Source organism: Cynoglossus semilaevis, chromosome 6 (genome assembly GCF_000523025.1).
Source record: "Cynoglossus semilaevis isolate Cse_v1.0 chromosome 6, Cse_v1.0, whole genome shotgun sequence".
NCBI classification, from domain to species: domain Eukaryota; kingdom Metazoa; phylum Chordata; class Actinopteri; order Pleuronectiformes; family Cynoglossidae; genus Cynoglossus; species Cynoglossus semilaevis.
Window position 1 is genome coordinate 15,057,547 of NC_024312.1, and position 22,225 is coordinate 15,079,771.

The following is a 22,225-nucleotide window of genomic DNA, read 5'->3' on the forward strand; positions in this document are numbered from 1 at the left end:
GACGGATGATGAAAGTTGTTCATCTGTCACATCAGGGTCAGTGTTGTAGAGAGAAATTGCATGAGTTAGGAAAGATTTGCTGGATTGCTCTTTAACACAGCAGAACCGAATGAGTCTTTGTGAAATAGAACTCTTCTGTCTCTGCAGCATGAAATGAAGGGGAATGGATTTGTCGTCAATAATGGAGAGCAGTTTTTGTGATCTCCGCCCGCCGGCTCAAACGTCTTTAGGCTGAGTCAGACCCCGCCCGCCTAATGCGTTTGTTGAACCTGCTGGCATCCCTGGCACTGACACTGCTCCTCCAGCAAAGTCCAACAAAGTAGATGGCACTTGAACTATGATCTTAAGACTGGGAGCTGAGAGAACACCCGACTGATGTGGCGTCTCCATTAGCATGAGCTAAGAAAGTAATGTGAAGACAGTTACATGCTCATTGTTGGACATGTGCGTCTTTGTAGTTCCTCCTCTGTTGATGTGATGACATCATTAAAAGACTTCAACTTTCTGTCGATTAGGCCTAAAAAACAGTCATAAATGTTGTGCCTATCTTACAATACCATTCACACCAATATGAAGCTGCTAAACAAACTAGTGTGGGTCAGTCTAAACCAGGACTGTCAAACTCATGCCCACTGTGGGGGCCTTTTCAGCAATACAGTTCACCTTGAAGGGCCGGTTGTTAATGGAAGACTGTATAGATGTAACTACTTCATAACTAATTAATTAAGTTTCTGCAATTAATTAAGATTTATTCCTACTACAATTATTGTACATTGTTGAGTATTAAAAACTGAATTTATGAAGAAAAAAAATTAAATGCTTTTTTAAACTCCAGTGGGCCACACAACATAACTTGGCGGGCCACATTAGGCTGAGGGCCTTGTGTTTGACACCTAGTCTAAAGGAACCGAGTCAATCTGTTTTTATAAGCATTGGTACTAAACATGATGATTTCCTTGGCACCCTCTCAGGCCTCAAACTAGGATACTAGACAGCTGGGCAGGACATCAAGACCCTGGGGCTGATGTCATCAGAGCCTTTAGCCCAGCCCAGATGAAGGCTGTTCAGCTGTCTGCAGCCCTGTTCGAGCTGCCCCTCTACTGCAATCTTTGATCTTCAAAAGACTTGCATTTTCTTCACACCTTCCTTGAATTTAAACTATTTTTTAAATGTCTTTGTTTTACCTGACTCTTTGTAAGCATCTGAAAGGTGATTAGATTAGCTGCAGACCTGTTTTAAGGAGATGTTGATATCCTCACAGACTGTAATACAGGACAATAAAGAAAATCTCACTTTATCTAAAAACACCACAGTATTGTTAAATTAGACCCACACAGTTGAGTTTGCTGGGTCTTCAAGCAGTAACATTATTTCTACATGCATTCAATACTTTCTGCATTAGTTTGTCAGCCTAATTTTACTTTGTTTGAAAAAACTCCGGTATTCTGTTGTATTCAAATAATTAGAGCTCAGAAAAGTAGGCAGGGCTTAGGTTACAGGCAAGGTTGACTTAACTGATTTTGTGGATTGTGTCACTGCTGTCTGCTGAATCATAAAAAGTCTATCATTTGTCGTTTTTCCACTTCACTACTTCCTTTTCAATAATGGAGCCTAACATAATATGGAGAATATGGTTCAATTGTGTAGCACAAACCCAAGTCAGGATGGCCAAAAAAAAAAATCCATCTGTTGAGATTGTTGTCAGTCACAGTTCCACATGATAATCAGTGTCCAAAATAAGGGGAACTCATTAACAAACTTGTTTTCTGAGAAAAGGGCCAATGATGTGCAGTTGCTTCTCAAGCAACAGAAGTAGATGACCAAACTGAATTCTATACACTCACTACTGCAAAACAACACAGTGAACTACTTAAAAAGAACATCACAGCTACTGAGTCTCAGCCATCTTTCTCATCTGGATTCCTCACACACTCCACACACAGCAGCTTCTCTGGGACTTCCTTTATAGCCCTGTGTAATGAGCCTCTCTAGCAGACAGCGAAGGGCTTTTATTATCAAACACTAATAACTAATACAGCTCATTAATCTGTATCTATGATTCTATTTACAGCTCACACTCACCGCTTTTTAAATATCAAACATTTTCCCAAGCCGAACATGTAATGACACTGCTGCTGACAAGTGTGTGGACACAACAGCAAATACGTCCATGTCTGACAGCCTGAGCTGTAAGGGGGAAGGTGGTCACCTGACATGACTGATGATTAACTGCCTGGCAACTAGTCAGTCCAGAGCAATTCAGACCCTTTTGAAATTGTAATAAAAACTTCAGTATGTAATGTTTTATTGCAGGGTTGTCAATCCTTATAGGATTTTTTTGCAAATACTCATATTGGAGTCATAATGAAAAATAAGTTTGAATTAAAATGCAATAAAAAAGAAGACTAAAAAAGAAAGGGAATCTTTAAAAAGAATATTTTTTGGGAAATTTTTAAGGGTGAGAAGATTATTTTGCTGAAGGGCTGAGTTGGTTTTTAAAAGTTGGTTTATTATGTGTGACCAACTGTGTGAGGAAATTGTCTAAAAGTTAGTCAGAGTTGAGCAAACAATTTCAACTAAAACTAAAAAATGTTTTCTTCTTTTTTTTTACAGTAATTAAGGGTCATTGAAAGGGAAGGTGATGCAGTGGTAAACAAGCCGAAGTCTTGGCTCCATGCTTTAACATCAGTGAGTATCGGCTGAAGACAATACTGTTTCACATACCAGTGTATTCGGTTTTTATGTTTAAGTTTAAACAAAACGTCCAAACTTCAGAGGGATTGTACTCTACTCAGTGCATAAAGCATTCCTGGTACAGTTTTCATTAGATTTACATTAATACATTTAGCAGACGCTTTTATTTAAAACTGACTTACAAGAGTAGGGTTAACAATCAGGCTACATAGAGGAACTCTTGAAAGCAGACCACCACGTTTCCAGATTTTAATCATCAACGACCTCCTTCACTAATCTCAAGATGAAGTGACTGTGTCAACAAAGCTGAGCTGGAGTCTTTGACACAATAGTTTCTACCTTAAGACTATCACAACTAAACAGTCACTGTAACTGTACATCAGTCAACAACATTTCGTTCGTACAGTTTGTGACCTTCCATTTTAAAACAAAAGATGTTTTAAAAAGATGCATAGGAAGTGTTTATTTCTTTTGTTTGTTTGTTTTTTTTCCTGCTCACAATTCTATTGTTTCATTGTTTCTGGACAAACAGTAGATTTGTTTGTTTTGAAACTACAGTTGTAGATTCACAAAGAAATTCAACTTGCAAGAAAACAAAACTGCTTAGGTTTGGTTTGTTTGTAGAAGTCGTCTGTAAGTTTTAATGCTGCATGTGCGGGGAACTTTTCGCTGTGGTTTCCATATGAGCCTACAACAAGTCTTAGCCTCTGATATGTTTGGGTGGTTATGAGTCATCAAGACCAGAAACAAAACTCCACAGTCTGACAAGTTCAACATATTGCGGAGGATTTTGCAGAATATTTTTTAATAACTGCCAAGATCATCTGTAAAAATCAATACATTTTAAACTGAGTAGTGTTGACTAAGCTGTGTTGTCACAGTTTGGAAGTAATGTGATGCCCTTAATAATACTTAATACTTGATTGTACTTTTACATTTTATAGCACATTTTAGTGCTGGTGGCCACTCGTAACTTTACACTGTCACATCTGGAAAGGATCCCACAACCGTCTAACTTTGTATGTTTGAATTTTGTTTTGTGTTGTTCTATGTGTGTGTGATGCCTATTCAGTGGTTTTACTGCTGCATGCACCAAACACCACTGGCAGTCGTCCAAATTCAGCCCTATTTTTTGCTGTCAGGTGTCTCAGTTTACGTCTCTCAGCATTAAAAGAAATAGTCGAGGATGAGCAGCTGTAATCGTTCACATCATTATTACATCTACGCTCTTATACCTTTTACCTGTACCAACAATGTTTTTACTTTCTCATCATTTTTGAGAATGTAAAGAATGGATTTACCCAAGTGAAAACGATTTCCTGCTAGCCGCTGCTATGCTGTGACCGCTGCTGCTTCAAACTCACTTCATACTCTATTTCATGCAATAACAAACTTTTAAAAGACACATTTAATTTGTTGAAATGATCTGTGTTTTACCTCTTCTTGAGAGTGGTGTTTTTGTCCTCCACCTCCAGACCAGCAAAGACATGTTGTGTTCACTCCAGTTAGCATTACTTAGCTCATATGTTAATTACCCTGTTGGGCGCAGTAGTACGATGAGCACAAGGGACTGAGGCTGTCTACTCACTGGATGATCAGCACAGAGTACTAACCTGCTGCATTTATCGGTCAATCTATCATCTTAATTTAATTATTGACCAAAGGAAATGAACACATTATCACCCAATAATCCCTCAGCAACTAATAGTATCATGCACCTCTATTAGAAAGCAGTTAGACAGAAAAATGTTGCTAGTTTAAAACCAATGAAGTCAAGAAGAGGAAGCAGGAAAAAGAGGCAGCAAAAAAGATAAATAAAGAGAGGAAGGAATTAAATAGACCGAGAAAAAAAGTAAAACTTACAGCTGCCTCATCCTCCCTGCTGTCACTCGTGTCCTCACTCTTGTGATGGCCGGCTGAGGAGCGTGTGTCCCTCTTGCGACCGGTGTCTGTCCCCTCCGTCTGTCTCTCACCATCTGGGCCAAGGTGAAAACATAAAAAGAAAGTTTAGAAGGTCAGCAAGCACAATTACCAGCACTGATTTATCTCTGTCATAGCCCTGGTTTCATGCAATCATACAAAAGCACCAATAACAAATGTCAGAGGCAACTATTACTAATTTACTTTATCCATAGATAAAGATATCAAGCAGAAAAAAGATCCAACTAAATTAATTAAAATACAAGAGAGATGAATAAGAAAATGTCCAGTGAGATTCTATGAGAGAGGAAGAGTGAAGATGAAAAAAGGAAAAATTTGAGAGACTCGAAAAATAGGTTTGCTTGCTGTGAAATGGAACTGTTGGGTTACCGTCATGCTACAGATGGATTATGGGACTTTTGCTGCAATATATGACAATTGCCTTGGCCAGGAGAGAACCGATGGAATTGAAACGCAGAGCATATGGTGAGAAGTGCAATCCTTCTATCCTGCCAGCAAAACAAAGTACCAAACGCTTCCGCGCACGTGAACACAAACAGACGGATTTGTCCAGCTATTCTTTTCAAAACTTTGAATCGATTCCCATTTGTTTGCACAGTACTACCAAACATCATCCCTAACACAAAGGATTACTGTTTAATGTCCAACTCAAATATCTTCATGCTTATTTTCTCCAGAAACCAACAAGTGAAGTTCAGTCACATTAGGTCCTAATTAACTTTAACTTTTATTTATTTATAAAGCACTTCTTATACAATGAATGTAGCACAAAGACCCCAACCCCCACAGAGAGACACAAACATATGTTAACTTAAAGGCAAGAAAGCTGGGCACTGAGGAACCAAGTGAGGAAAGATTTATCAGGAAACCATCCCCGATGGTCCGCGAGGGTTGGTATCATAAAAGAAGATTCGATATAGGAAGGCCCGAGACCGTTAAGACACTTAAAAACGAATAAAAGAATCTTAAAATGTTGGTCTTATGCATCTTATGGATCTTATGCAGGTAAACACACACTCACACACACTCAGCTCAGTAGGGGGCAGTGGAAGGACATTCAACACTTTACGAGACCCAGAGTGTTTGGAGTCGCCAGGATTGAAAAGATTCTTGTAAAACTTCGTAAAACTCTTTAAGGAGCTCCAATAAAAATAGTACCCATAGCCTATTCAAGTCAATTTGATTTAATTTGTCGTGGACTACATTCGACCCCCTCAGGCTGACATGTTTCGCAAAGATGTACTGCGGGTACAGTTGAGATGAGCTGTCATAAAAGGTGGCACTGAGCGGTCGGTAATACGTGGAGGAGGGGAGTTGGGACATGTCCGAACGTCCCAAATGCAATATGGTGAAAGTGGTCCATTATTGTCTGAAGAGCAGACGTTACTGGAGTGTCGTGCACAGAGGAGGCTGTGCACGACACCCACACACTCACGCGCACAAGGGGAAGCATTGTGATTAAAAGACAGACAAGGGAGAATGGGTGGCTGTAAAGCATAATGAGTGCTAATGGGTTTCCAATATGACCCCTTTACAATGAGGCAGAGTGGGCTGAATTAGACAGGGGCTCTGGGGTGAGTGGTCTGTGTGTGTGTGTGTGTGTGTGTGTGTGTTTGGGGAATTGATGCAGTCAAGTGGAAAAGAAAAGGCAGACAGGTTATACATCCACTTGTCATTCATGAGCCCAGGAAGAGCGAGGAAAAAGGGAGGCGGCTGAAATACAACGACAATCAATCAAAGCTTAAAATACACAAAATAAAAGAAGAAGATTTTTTTTCTTGTTCAGATTGCTTGTTTTGCATCACATAAACACAATCTGTGCAGACGATTTGTTTTCCTCATTTGTTTAGGCATCGTTCCTCCCATCTCCCTCAATTTACCAACTCCAGACGACTGCAGTAAAATCAGCTTTGATGCGAAAAATCATTTTCTTCTGGTAAATAAATAAAAAAATAGGAGGAGCGCAAATTGCTTTCCAGTCCTTTTTATGTGTCATGTAAGGACTTTCATCCACTTGGCCAAAAAGTGCACTGAAGAGGTCATCTTAAATTTAAAAAAAAAACAAACTGAAGGAGCCTCCAGTGCCGTTCTTATGTCAAACAGGGTCAGCAGGGCTTCAGGGAGCGTGCGGTGAAGGCTGTCAGCCTGCGGTCCGTTTTGAGACGGATACAATGAGAGTGGAGAACATAAAAGCACTACCAAAGAGCAAACATCAAAGATAAATGTATTTCAAGAAAATACAGCCAAACTGAGTCTAGGCTGCAGTCTATAGTTTTTAATGGGACTTTGAGTATCGTTTAAAAGTTTAAGACTGTCCACTTACTGTATATGAGCTTTTCTGCACACAGATAAGAGGTGATTCACTAAAATCAAACTCTAGACCTGTTCAACCAGGCCACTGCCCTTGTCCAGACGATACATTTCCTCTATGAACATTTAGATCTTTGAAAAAATGTAATGAAAAAAAAAAATACCTAGGAAATAGTTAATATTGTCTTCACAGGGGCAGGCAGAGCAGGAAACCCAAGCAAAAACTTTCTTTTTGCCTGACGATATCTGACACCTTGCATCATTATATGGTATATTTTTGTCTTTCCTCTCAGTGCACAGTGCATGAGTCACTGCATGAGTCAACCGGCAGCACAGCTCTCTCTTTAAACATCCCTCTAAGACTGTTATAAAAAGGTGGTGCCTCAGGGAGCCAGGTGAGAAGTCTGATTGTGTGAACTCATCAAGAGATTTAAAGATGAATGAACGTGCTTAACAAAAAGCCTGACAATCTCGTAAACTAAATGAGAAAAAAACAAAAATCTGTTATACAATTGTAATAGCAAACAACATGAAGCACTGTGTAAACAGTGTTTTAGGTGAAAGACTGATCAACCCAGTCGCAGGCCATATGTTCATGGATCTGCTCTGGTCACACTCACTCATTATTTCGACCTTTATCCCAAAGTTGAATTTTCACCCAACAAACAAACCTGGTAATTGTGGCAAAATCTTAGAAATAGTTAAACTACAAGGTTACATCCATATCATAAAGATAAAACTACACAATCTACAGCAACAACAACAAAATATAAATGTACATTTAGACTGAAAAACATCACACAGGTAATATTTTGGGTTCCTAAAAAAAGCTGAGTTAATAATTACAGGTTCAGGTATCAGTATTGGGTCTCAAATGATCAATCTGCTAATATATACATATGTCAAGGAAACAACTGATGCAGATGCTAACAGCAACAACTTTTTTCAAGGATCCCCATGAATTCTTCAGTGGGACAGTCTGTTTTCACTTCTTCTCTGTCTGCAGTCTTGAGCTCTCTCCTCCAGTAAAATGCAGACACACTCATTTTATTCCACCTTCATAAATCTATTTAGCATACATAACCAGATCAGATGTTAGTAGCCACCAGGATCTGTATCCATATCAACAAGTCCTTCAAAATAAAAGCACACTAGTGACCACAGACACTGCACCACAATAAGGAGAATCCCATTTATCAGTGATTATCACCTGACAGCCCACAGGCCTAATCAGGCCTGATGGACCATACAATCTGGCCTGTGACTGGATTCCAAAATAAACTTCAAGTAATAATGTTGGATAACATAGATGGATAAACATACTCAGCTGTACAGATAACTGAGTTATCTACCTAATGACAGCTGGTATTTCAGTTAGGCTCTTTGTATTTTATGCCCTCAGTCTATTTCCTAATCCCAACTCCTTAATCTATCATTTTGCAGAATTTTTGCAGTTTTAACCATAGATTTTAGTTGACTTCTGGTCTGACTTCTGCAAGTTTCAACCAGCATCCTTCTCTTTTCCAAAGCATGGTCCATAACAAACGTTTTCTTATAGTATTTTATTCTTAATCACAGTTCATCCCTCCTGTTAAACCTGTATCCTATCACAGTGTTTTCCTTCACTGAACCCCCTTTCACACATTTAGTTTTTATTCATTTAAGAACACTGCGCTCCACAGGGAGATTGCCGTGTGGTTAAATGCACTTGTATAGTGACAATTATGTTTTTCAAATTGAATTTAAATGGAAAGAAGAGCAGCATGAAAATAAAGGGAAACATCTCCTATGGAAATAACTACCAGAGGAAATAAGAAGAGCCAAGGATGTAAAGGAAATCCACTCATAAGTACTTAAATAATTTATTTTCATTTTATGCTCCCTTAAGTATTTGTTTTGTTTTTTTTCAGTTCTTAGGAGATGTTTTAGTAAATAAGCCTTGCAGCACAACTGCATGTATATATTTCTCTGTGTACAGTACAATTAAATCTCAGTTCTATTGAAACAATCCAGAGCAGACAGAGGTTGTGGTAATCTAATGAAAGCTCTGCAGTCGTCAGCTGAACACTAATCCTCTGGAGACTACTCTTTTATGTTCTGTTTATTCTGTTTACATTTTAACCCTTAATCTGTGCCACTCCCAGGTGTGCAGATAAGTCAGTGAAAAGCAGCTTTGTGTTAACCTCCAGTGGTCACAGAAAGTGATGGAATTTGAGACCGTTGTGCAAATTAAGTCCATTAAAGAAGAAAATGAACATCTTATCATTTTAATCGTTGGAATCTCCAGATAGTTGCAGAAACCGAGGGATGTTTGCTCCTGGACTTTATACCTATTATTATTGTTTAATCTTGCTTTGTAGCGTATTACTTAGCACCACAGGTGTCAAACGTTTGGTTTACTCCAAAAACCCTTTCCGATCATTTCCCCATCAAAACAACATCGATGAAGTGTTTTCATCTTTTTCAAATCAGGGAACTGTGCTTGGAGAAGAAAAATAAATACTTAACATGTTTTTTTCAAGTATGATTGGCAACCAAAAACCACAACCGAAATGTTTTGGTTGTGGTTTAAAGCATTGCCCTCAACCTTGTTTTATCTTTGAACAAGTGGATTGAAGCTAATTCTGCACTCCACTCTGTTTAAAGTAATGGAGAGGATGTAATAAAGCAGAAGGCTGATCCAAAAAGTCAAGGACAAACACAGCAATACATTGTAGTGAGAAAATGTAGATAGTTAGAATAGTTAAATAAGTCATTTAAAATAATCCCTTATTTGTCCCACAATGAAGAATTCACAGTTTGAGTCTTTGCAGGAGGTGTCATTAGGGACATGTGGTTCTTCTGGGGCTCAAACCCAGGACCCTCTGAGTGTAAGGCAGATGTCTAAAGCAGACATGTTATCTACTACACAATGGAACCATTATAGCTAATAAATGTGAATAGATGTGTTAATCTGAACACATGTGACACAGCCCAGTCATTATTATTACCAGTCACAGCCTCATCAATAAAATGATTTCTTCATGTTAAACAGCCCAGAGGAGTAATTGAGTGAAGTAATTCAAGGACAGCAGTTTATACTGTGGTAGTTTTGGGAGAATGTGACAAATCATGATCATTACTCATTTACTTTAGTCTACATTAAGTGTGTCTCTGTGCACAGACCAGCACGATTAAATATTAAACCCAACTGTGATCAACTGGCAATAGGGAACATATTTGAATGTATAAATTATAAATATTAGAAAAAGAGAAACTCTTTTCATTGGCACCACTGACAGTTCGGTCAAATGCTTAGTGTCAACTCATACACATATCATAGCATAATGTCAGTGCGATCGACTATATTTTTTTAGAAGGGTAGATTCCTGTATGACCAAATACAAACGTTCAATTGAGAACAAGTTATGTGCAGCACAGAGGAGATAAAAAGTGTTGGCAGTTAGGTTTGGGGTTTGGCACAGAGGTTGAAACTGTACCTCAACCACAGTGCTAACATCTATGATTCAAATAAACAAAATGATTTTGAAGTACATTTATCTATACTATTTTTAATAGGTGATTTTGTTTGAATAGACCAAGATGTTTATATTTAATAAATATTTTATATCAATAGTATTTAGTCAATACTTTAAATTATTAAATGCTTACATTATTAAAGATTGGAATGTAAAATTGTATAAAGTGTACAATCGCCAATTCTATATTAATACTATTTTATTCTACAGAGATTTACTTTGTTTACTATTTTAACTAGATGTGTCTAAAACAATTTTATATCATAAAACTTCACAACAGAAAGTTCTTCATTCTTAAGTATTTAGAGACGTATTTACATGCTAATTTTGCCTTTGTTTTGAACAGCTTTTATTTAGCTATGGATTGAGGTTGTGTGAAAAACAGGAAAAAAATTGAATTTTTTTAAATATATGTAAATATTAGTCAGTCAACATCAGATAAACCACTCTGATTTCAAGTGAAGCTCAGTGTGGCTTTGTTTCTCCCACACACTGAGCTCTTTTGCAGAACTGATGGACAACTTTATGGGGTTTACTCGAAATTCTCACCACTGCCGTCACTGCGTACTGTAACAACAGGAAGCCTTAGTGCGACCACTGCAGCTTAGGCACAAACATTCCTGAAATGTTCCCGCTAAGGCTTTCTGTGATGTGCTGCATTCAAGTACTTGCTGATGGATTGGACTACTGCATACCTGTAACCATTTAGCTATTTCCTACACTATTCTCTGACTCTATACCATACAACATGTCACACACAATTGAAAAGAATGGAAGATAGAAACCGTTTTTTTTTCCTTTCAGTCACCCATTAGTCAGTCAGCAATTTACTGACTTGTTTTATTCCTCTCACTGCCATGTGTTTTCATTATACACCAATGCTTTTTTACAGGCTTGTAAAGTTTTACTAGGCTCACAGCGCTTTGCTCTGTAAAAACTGTCAATCTGACTTACCATTGTTGATTTTTAATGAGTCCTATAGGCCGATAGCCAAGCCTTCACGCACGCAGGCATGCAGGGTGGCATGGCAGGAGGCAGTGCAAGTGTAGCAGGCTTCAGTGGAGCTGTCCTGGCAAAATGGAGCTAGCTAATTATAGCAAATAAACTGCACTGATCTGTACCATTAGCCAGTCAGTAATGAAGCAGAGTGGAGGGCTGCTGTGACACTGATGAATAGCCATGGCTCAGAGTGCATTACTCCAAGGCCTTTAGTTTACTTCTGTACCAACACAGACTTCTAAGGAAAGTAAGGAATGAGAGTGCGTTAGGACAACAGGCATAACAAGCCTTTTGAGAAATAAATAGCCACCAAGACCCTGTGACCCAGCTGAGGAGGCAAAGACAAGACACGGTAGATGAAGAGAATGTGATAGAAGGAGGGACAGTAGAAGTCCAGGGGACAAGGACAAAGGGCCAGTAAGGGAAATGCCACTCTCCGTTGTGGGACAAATTAGAGACTTTTGTTAATTATGGATAAAGGTCAGAATTTTGATCTCAAGCTTTTTGTTCTTCTTCTAATATTTGGTTCCCCATTAAGTGGTAGTAGTAGTCTTTTTCTATCATATGTACAAGTAGAGGCAATATACAGCAGCAAAACAATACATACATATACGGATATCAGATATCAAATCATTAGGCTTCACTACTGAAAAGTATACAATACATAAACCTCCTTGTTCCACTCTATCACTTCTGAATCCCACAACAACATTTGAAAACAATCCAAATAAATTCAAAATCTCAAAATGTTATGTTGTTTTTTTCAGACAATCAGAGTGATTTTCAAATCCCTTTTGTTTTCTATTTGATACAGTAATAGCTCATTGAGCCAGCACGAAAGAAAAAGCCTCCAATGTCCACACCTGATACCAAGTATTAAAATGGATCAAGGCAGGAAAACCAATGATCCAATTGTTTTGCCAGGCTGCAGACACACAGCTCTACAAACACAATGTTTTGAATCAAATCCAATGAAATGAACAGTCAGGATGCACTCCATTGTGCTTTCCCCAACCTGACACACATATAAAATGGTTTTGTCACGACTCGTGCTAGTTTGGAAAACTACAATTAAATAAACAGAAAAGGGCAGGGCTGGAAGTTTCATCTGCTTAATGTTAAATCATCTCAGTTTCATTTAAGGCTGACATTCATTTCACACATAAATACCAAATGTAATCTGCTCCTAAATATTTTAACTCATAAATAATACACCAACAGCAGTAGAACAAAGTCTGAGAAAGACAGACTGAAGATGCGTTGGTCTAATACATGGTGATTTGGCTGATATTCCCAGAAAACACAAAAAATAACAAAAACCGAACATCAGCCGGAGTGTGCACTGAAGTGTTTGACTCATCTGATGCACAGCGGGTGTTCTCTGTCACTGACAAATCTCACAATTTCTCCACGGCTGAGCGGGAAGAAAATGTTTCGCAGGCTCCGGTTAGCTAGAAACTAAGGTCACATTGGACAAATATTGAAAAGAAAAGTCTTATATAGCTGTGTCAATCTTTAATTTAGTTTCTATTTGGCAACAGTCTGTGAAGCAAAACAGTCTATGACGTCTATGACCTTCCGGCCCACTCACACTGCTCAGCCTCCGAGGCCCAAAGCCTTCCCTTGCTCTCCAGAGGACAATAAGGTCAATACACTTTCAAAAGTGAGCTGTGGTTTATGTTTGTGTTTGGTAATATTAAGCAAAATGGGAAAAAATTAATGTGAACATAGGGTTCTACTTTGGCAAAGATTTTGCGTAAACAGAAATTGGGCCTGAGGTGATTACCAACTCCCATGAACAATGTACTTCAGAACAAAGTTGTACTCAAGCACACCCTAATGTTACCAATCTTTTGCTGAACTATTTTTGCTGCAAAAGTCAACAACTGACAGCAGGAAAACTAAATGGACACCTTCAGAAAAAAATGTTTTAAAGCAGTTCCATATGAATGACTTATTTATAACGATGGCAACATTGCTGGAAAACAGTTTCCTGCTTGTCTTGAAATCAATGTCTCCTAATCTTATATACAGAAGTGATTGGCTTAAACAACAAACCATAACATTCAATATGTCTTTTTGGGAGGTGTAAATTGTAATACATGTCCATCAGAGGGTTCTTTGGAGGCAGCAGTGGTTCTAAAGAATAGACAGCATTTCTAAATGGGGAAAAACCACCTAACACAACTCTCCTCTACAAATGCCAGCTCCAAAGCTTTGTCCTTTTGGTTCACGAGTCATTTAATAATTAAATCGTATCTGACATTTGTAAAAGATTAAGCCACTATTGTCATGAATTGTTAATGCAAGGTTACGTTCTATTTTAAAATTTTGCAGGTACAATAAAGATTTCTATCAACAAAACCTGCCAGAGCTGAGAATGAGAAAGGAGAAAACAGGAAATGGAAGATGGGAATGATGACATGACACATAAACCTTAACCTCCCATTTTACAATTGTAAATGTATCACTGCATACCACACATTATGACATTGTTATCCCGAAGTTGCAGCTGTCACGTGAGGTTCCCCTGTTGCGCCTTCTTGTTGCAGCTGTCACGTGAGGTTCCCCTGTAGCGCCTTCTTGTGGCCTCCACTTTAAAAACCACTGGCATAACAAATAACAAAAAATACATTTGTCCCCAAATAACCTTACATACTTTGGTTCTCTTAACACACACACACATACGCCAACCACAAAAACGACTTTAATTCCCTTTTCCCCAACCTCACCCTCGTTGTCCTTCCTGAACACCCTCATGATTTTCCTCTCTGTAACTCTGCGGCCAACTGCAGACTGGCATCAATTAATTGTCACGTAGTTTCTGTCTAAAGCCCTGGTGTGGTCAGGAGATGACAACAAAATTAGAATAAATGATGAAACAAGACAGGAAAGTGAAAGAGGAGACAACCAAAAAAAGAAGGACCTAAGGTGTTCTATGAAACGTGAGAAAAAAGAAGAAGGACAGGAACACTAATAGCCTCGCCTTATCACTACAGAGTGATAAATTCTCTTATTCTGGAGTCAATGCCCCGGCTGGGCACAAACCACCTCCGCCCTGTACTGCAGCTCTGGCTATTTATGATCCAGCCACTCATTGGTCCCACAGCCAGCTGGGCCTATATTTGTCTTGGGTCAGCGTCGTCACTCCAGGGACACAGTGACAACATCACACGGAGCCACTCTCCCTGCGCTAGACCCTTGAAAATTCTCTCAGCATCGTCTTGTTTTAGTGATAACCTAGAACTTGTTCACCGCTGAACCAGCTCAGATAAAGCACCGCTGTTTATACACAGGACCAATTCAACTGAGAAAATATTCACAAAGCTTATATTGTTTTGTTAATATACACTCAACGTAATATTGACTGAATATACATCCCTGTTTTTCAGGATAATAGTCTTCATTCTATTTTGTTTTAACATTAGTCCATAGAGGTGTTTTGTGAATTCAGGCTGCTCAAATAAAATGGACTTGACGAGAACATATAAATCACTAGTGTATTAATTCTGCATTATATCCTCACTCTCCACTTCTTCCACTCCTCATGAACTCCTCAGTCAGTATCTTTGTAATAAAGAGCTTAATTAGAGCAACAGTAGAAAAAACAATAATTAGAGCAAACAGAAAAAGAAGAAGAACCACTTTTGTTTTTTTCCATTGTTTAGGGGTCACAACATTGGGTCATCAGCTTATTGACACTGGGACTGTTTCAATGCCAGACCCCTTTCCTTACATAACCCTTCCTGCTGGTCTGTATTGACAGGTGGTTTCCAATCCTCTGCCCTTTTAGTAGGAAGACAAACCCTTCCACCTTCAATAATCAGGGATCCTCAGGGACACAGAGTTAAAATAATTACAGCCTGGTTTTTACCTGTGCAATGAATTTAAGCCCAGGGCCAGAACTGTTTGCATTTTGTAAGTTGTGTCTTATTGACCATTTACAAATTTCCATATATTGTGAATTATTCATGGCTGTGTTTTTTTTTTAATCCTCCTCCAGCAGCAGCAGATAATGCTCACCCTGCAAATATGAAGGTAGAAAAGAACAAAAGCAAATGACTGATTGATTTTGTTGACATGGATTTAAGAGTAAAATGGCAGGTGACGGATTGCAGGAAGAATATTCAATAACCCCCAAGAACAGTGAGCTAAAAAGGCAGGTGCCAAGAATATATTTGCACCGCATACAAAACACTGTTTTCCTTTAAAAACACAGACAACACACTCTAGACCAGTGATTCCAAACCACTGTGCAATGGCACACTGGTGTGCCGTGAGAGATTATTAGGTGTGCCGTGGAAAATTATCCAATTTCACCTAATTAAGCTGAAAACCATTATTTATTTATTTCATATTATTTTTCTTTGCTCATCAAGCATGAAAGACGGAACAATTTAAAAAAAAATTCAGAGTTGTTGAAACGGAACAATTTAAAAAAAAATTCAGAGATCTTTTTGATCTTTTTGATTGTCTTTCTTCAATTCCTGCCAGTATATCAGCGTTGATTTCAACTAAGCAGGCCAAGATTTTAGTCAATTATGAGGTCATTTAAACTAGAAGATTATTATATTTCATTACTATACTTTTGTGAGATTGTTTGGTCGTGTGCTGTGGGATTTCTCCCGAGGATATATATGTGCTGTGGCTCACAAAAGGTTAGAAACATTGCTCTGTAGACACTGAAATACTACACATTGGTTAAGCTAAGTTAGAGTCTGTGAATGTGTGACTAACATATGCCAAGTATTGTATTTACTTTGCCCTGTCCTCTGTGTTTTGACACATTTTATTTGGACAGCCAAATATAAAATCATTTTTATAATCTTTTAGTTATCACATTTTTATTTTTCCATTTCAAGGTAATTGCATTGATCAATTAATTACTTTTATAGCACTACATTAACTTGACCTTTAAATTTCTTACAGTGTCATAGGTCTTGGCTGAGAAGGAGCCTGACTCAGCTGTGGCAAAAGAAAGTACACACAAAACAGAGAAATGAGCAAATAAAGTATTTTAAATTAAGGATGAACTTTAAGAAGTTCCTAATTAATTCAGATGTAATGGCTGTGCATCGAATAAACCTAAAGAACATTGGCATCTGTTAGTTAGTGCTATATTTCACATGTTAGTAACAGCCAATCCGCAATCTATAACGCTTTAAGAATCTCACAACTTTACAGCCAATCTTAACCTGCCTGACTTTGCCAAATATCCCTGAGAGGAGTGTCTGTAAACACCATCGTGAAAGAATATGTTTGAGTTTCAATTTTGTTCAGAGGGAACTGAGAGGTGGGGGATTAGCAGCTAGAATAGGATTCGTTGGGCAACGTCAGTGACCCAAGCATGAGCTTCTGTATTTGTGTGTATTTCAACATCCTGTACTAAACGGTTCTTGTTCCCACGCACCGAGCATGCTCTGTATAATACGAGGCAATGAAGCCTTTAAAACTTCTTCGCCACTTGGAGACCAAGCGTTCTGCATTAAAAGACAAGAGCGATGTTACGAGGACGCTGCTAATAAGGTTGCATACACAGTGGCTAAAGTTTTATTATAATATTTAGAAAATATCAGTTTTCACGTCGGTCATATCATTTATTTAGGTGTATTTATCCGCCACACCCTAAAGGCCGGTCGGTGAAAAAATGTTCAGACATTTAACAGGACATGGAAGAAGCCTTTTCAGCTTTGGAGCACTGCAGAGATAACAAAAGACTGTCAAAGTGAAGGACTATAGTTTCTTCTGTCTGAATTAATATGGGCTCTTCTCAGAAGTTCTTTGTAAAGACAGATAACTTGTTATCTGACGTGTTGACGTGCTGTTACCTGACGTGCCAGGCAATTTGAGAAATCACAGCGAGCACACAATTTAAACTCTGCTCTGCTGTTACTGGTAAACATCTAATAAAAATGTAAAGAGTGAAGCAAAGAGGGAACATCCAACATGGTAGAATGTGGGCGTCCATGTTGATGGAAAAGCAAACATGAAGTGTCTGCTCTTTTATCTGTAAATTTACATTTGTACAGACACAGCTTGATAATATGTGCAATGTACTTGGTAAAAACATTGTGCAAAAGAGAAAAAAAGGCTGAAGAAAGAAAATCTAAAAGAACAAACCAAAATGCAGATACGTACACAGACATGTAATAAGACATATCTGCATTTTGACACGCACAAAAATACCTACAAACCCGGTGGGTGCATGTTTGCATGGCGGTATTCTCCGTTTCATTACAGGCCCATTTTCCCCACCTAATATCCGGACAGGAGCTCAAGATAAGGACTCTCCTCTGTGCACAACATCTCATTTGAGCAGAGGAAATTGGAAAGAGGAGGAGAGAGGCAGAGAGAGTGGAGAGGTGAGAAGGGGAGCAGATGAGAGGTAAAAGAAGTAGGAGAGAGGACGGCAGGGGAATGAATGTTTGCCAGTGCACAGATTAGCCCGGGCTGCCAAATGTAAATGTGTGACTCTGAAATTCTGGGTCGGGGAAAAGAAAAAGTTTGGAGGGGTAGACGAGTGTAAGCACGCACTAAGAAGGAATGGAAAAAGGGTCAAGCAGGGTTTTTTTCTTCTTCTTTTCTATGCATTTTAATTTACCTCTCAGCAGTCAAATGAAAATGTGATGTATAGAGAAGAAGAGGAACAGTGTGGACAGGGATGTATTGAGTAAGAATGGAACAATGTAGATATAAAAAATTGGATACAGCACCAACTGTAGTGGGAAAAATGAGAACAAACTGAGATACAGGACAACAGAACAAGATGGTCGACTAGTTAGCCCATTAGCCTCACAACTAGAGATGAGCTGGTTTAATTCATTTAATTCCAAATCTCTCTGCAGACAGTGTGTCCTCGGCTCATCTGTTCCTATGGCACCAGGTGACTTGATTATCCACATAAGTCTGAACTCACATACTGACGTGTTCCTGCACTGCCATCTACTCCCTATGTGAAAATTGTTTTAATGCTGTACATCAGCATGATGGGGAAAGACTTTCTTAATCAATTTTATGAGAGATGGCGTAGTAACCAGGATACACCGCGATCGAGAACGAGCTAAACCGAGGATTTCTCTGTACCTAGGATATTGTTGTTTTCTTCTGGTACTCAAGTTTCAGCCCACTGTCATAACACATAAGGTATTAGCTTAGCTGGACAGGCTAGAGAGACAACCTGCCAACCTAGTTGACCATATGAATATGAGTGAGAATGATTGTTTGAACCATATGTGTCCCTGTGATGGGCTGTCAAACTACTCAGGGTGTACACTGTCCTTGCCCCCAGGACTGCTAGGATCTGCTCCAGCCACTCACAGGATCCTGTGGACAAAGCGTCATCCTCACTGGACACATCACTCACTAGATGACCACAGCTAACAAGCCAGCAGCGTTCCCAGCTCACTTTTTATTCAGGGTCACAATGAAACCATGGAACTGGAGGACAGCACTGCTCATAACACAAAATCAAATGAGTGTGGGCAGTGTCAAGGGACATGAGCCACGCCACCAACTAAAAGCAGAGCCATGTCTGTGAGTGAAGGACAGGCGGTGAAAATCACTCTGCCTGCTGCATCTGTTGCAGTATGGATTGGGTCCATTTTGTATTCATCCACACAAAGGTGGGCAAACATCAAGACGCAGCATCAAATACATTTGTGCACACTGCAGAGCCTTCCTTTTCGCATGCAAACATATCGACAATACAGGCACAAATACACAGAAAGAAAGAAAATTCTTCCTTGTTGATTCCACGCTCAGGATGAATGAGTTGCTGTAACAAATCTTGACTTAAACAAATTCCATTTCCATCCTTAGCCGCCTCTGCCCATCTGTTCCCACTTTGTCCAGCATTCATCACAACCCATTATAGTGGACCCATACTGTCAAATGGTTCCCATGCAGGATAAATGGAGGCACCACTCAGCCCCCCTGACCATGCATGCTTGACACTACAAACTGTGTCAAGTTTTCAGAAGATGGAGAGAGCTGCTGATCACATTATGCGTCCTTTCTGACAATGAAACGTGCAAAGACACACTGTTCAACTGAGTCTCATCCAAAGCCCATAGCCTGCTGAAGAACGGGGAGCAGGAGGTAATTATTCTATCTGGACTCAGACATGACGGAAAAGTGATTTCCTTCAGTTCATGCATGGCTGACCTCCCGGGTGAGGTCTTCACCTGCCTTTACTTCACACACTGTAAAAAAAGAACTAAAAAACACAAAGGAATAATGGGGGGAGACATTCTGTGGTCATGCCCTTTGACAGGACTGAGAGCTGCCCTATTATTATCAGAGAGCTCTACAGCCTGATTACAGACAGAAGCATCCAATTACACTGAAGCCCTAATTGCCGTGATTCATTGATTCCCTATGTTTTCTCAGACAGCCTAAAGTGGCCAGATGCTCCTCGACAATTGAAATGATGGAGAAGAAAAAACAAAGGAATAAGTGCTGACTAGTGTTCTCCATGTTCCACTTGTTTGCCCCCTTTCTTCAAACACACAGCACAGGCTAAGACGGACACACTGCTCTCATTAATACCTTTCAGCCAATCATAAAACTAAGGTTATGCTCACAGAAGAGGAAATATAGACAATACGGAAACAAATATATAGCTATGACAAATATATTTTAGTGACCTTGGTGAATATGTACTCTATGCGTATATATGTGTATGTAGATTAGAGATGTCTAATTAGCCTCTATGCGTATATATGTGTATGTAGATGAGATGTCTAATTAGCTTTTGCCGATATTGTCCAAACACTTAATTTCCGATTCCAGTATGAACCGATACCAATATAGCGGGGCAGTGGTGGCCGGGTGGTTAAAGAATCCCCGGTCGGACATCCCTAATGTACATACATCCACAGTAGCTGCATGTATTTGTGTGTATAGGCAAATATGTATATGTCCCTGGTCTGCCCTCGCCTCACTTTTGCTTAGTTACATGTAAATGATCATTAGTATGCTTTGTCACCTTCAAATAAATAAATAAACACACAAAAAAACTGCTCACTCCATTCACTCTGCGCTCAATCCCAGCGCGCCAAGTCACTCCCCTCAACACTGCACCACAATTGCACCAGACTCCAGTCGGTATTCCCTCTTGGTATTCCCTTAATTAAATGCCGTGCCTGTTTATGAAAGAGTTTAGAGACGTTTGTCCGTCTGTTTGTTTTTGGATCCTGTCTTCAGTCATCCTTCCGATGATGGTGAGCATGTTGTTTCCACTGTTTGTTTTGCATATTATAAATAAAAAGCAATTTTCTGGGTTGAGAGATACTGGAATACAGCAGCACATCAGGTGAACCTCACTTTAATGAAACTTGCTCTGTGCTTTGTCTCCCTGCTTGATGCTTCTGCACTGTGCTCACGTGATTACATTCCTTAATACAATCATCATATAAATACTCAATAGCCAACAGTTAGAAGCTATAGAAAGCCAAAGAAAATTTGCATAATAGGAATTGGTATATTCAAATAAAACTGCAAAACTAGTTAGAAATATTCTGCAAATTAGGCGACAAGGCTACGGCATTTCAGCCAACACTCAACATGACTCAACCATGTTTCTGCTCATAAACAAACACAAAGGGGTTTTAGAGAGCACCCATGGAGATTTAATCTAATCCCGCTCCATCTCCCACAATGCCATTCAGGCTTATTGTTGAGGCACAAAAAGCAAAGTCAATCCGCATAAACTAATGTTCAAGTCCATGAGAGTAAGTGCTCTGTAGTGGCATGTTGTGTGGGCTTAAGTGGACACTCAGCTTGTTGTTCCAGGTCACACTGAAGCTGAATTTGACTACTTTAAAATAAGGAAACTGAAACCTCTTTTTAATCTAGTTAGCTTTGTACGGATTTCAGTAATAAATACAGTATGTGCATTATGGATAAAGTTATTCTCAGGTTTTTCAATCTTTAAAATAATAATTTAGCTGAGGCTAATTTTTAAAGTAATTTATGAATACATGGCTAAAAAAGACTTTTGAATTTATATTACTGACAAGTATGAGTTCAAACACAGGAAAATATGTTTCTTTGACAAGCGTCGATAATTTGTGGGATATTACAAAGCTGGTGTCAGACACGTTCACTGACACATTTGAGTGAAGGTGCATAATCACAAACACTGGACAGACAGTTGTATCTAAGGGGTGTCAGAGTTGCACATTAGGTTGAGTTTCATTTTAGCATTGATCTCACAGTTGTAGGGCCAGTTGTAGATAGTCAGAGGACAGGGTGTGGCCCACAGACCGTAAAATACCCAGGTCTGCTCAACGTTGATTCAAAAGGTTTAAATGTGAGGGAGAACGGTTGATTTTCTCTGTACATGACCTAGCAAACTGCTCGTGGTGACCTCAGACCTCTCAAGATGACTGCTAGGATTAGATCTAACTTGTCACACAACCCTGAGAAAGATTTAACACTGGAATAATTGGAGTTGACCAATTGCAAAAAACATTGGCAACTTACTGAACATATAGTTTGGGGACTTTTCTGGAAGATTTGGCCAAAAGACAAATTTTAGTCTGAAAATTGATGTGATCTTTATCAATGTAATGTGAAACCTGTTAGAAAATCCAAGGTTCAAAGGAGAAAAAATGGTTTTGAACAACCGTTCTCCTCTTTGTTAGTTAAGCACAAAAAGCTTTTATCAGTCCTTCTGGCATTAGGTTTGCTGAAACGGTGTCGACGTGATAAGACTTGAGAGAAAAAAGGTGAAAATCAAAGAAATCCCATGAGGCCCAAGT

At 39.1% G+C, this 22,225-nt stretch overlaps 1 protein-coding gene across 2 annotated transcripts in view; it reads right to left on the reverse strand.

Annotated features, from left to right (window-relative positions):
* The window catches only part of b4galnt4a (beta-1,4-N-acetyl-galactosaminyl transferase 4a), a 108,472-nt gene that overhangs the window by 69,051 nt on the left and 17,196 nt on the right, over positions 1-22,225 (reverse strand). For both annotated transcript variants that reach the window (XM_025056025.1, XM_008312321.3), the window contains one exon: positions 4,558-4,670. In XM_025056025.1, the coding sequence (XP_024911793.1) occupies positions 4,558-4,670 (113 nt within the window). The remainder of the gene's footprint in view (positions 1-4,557; positions 4,671-22,225) is intronic.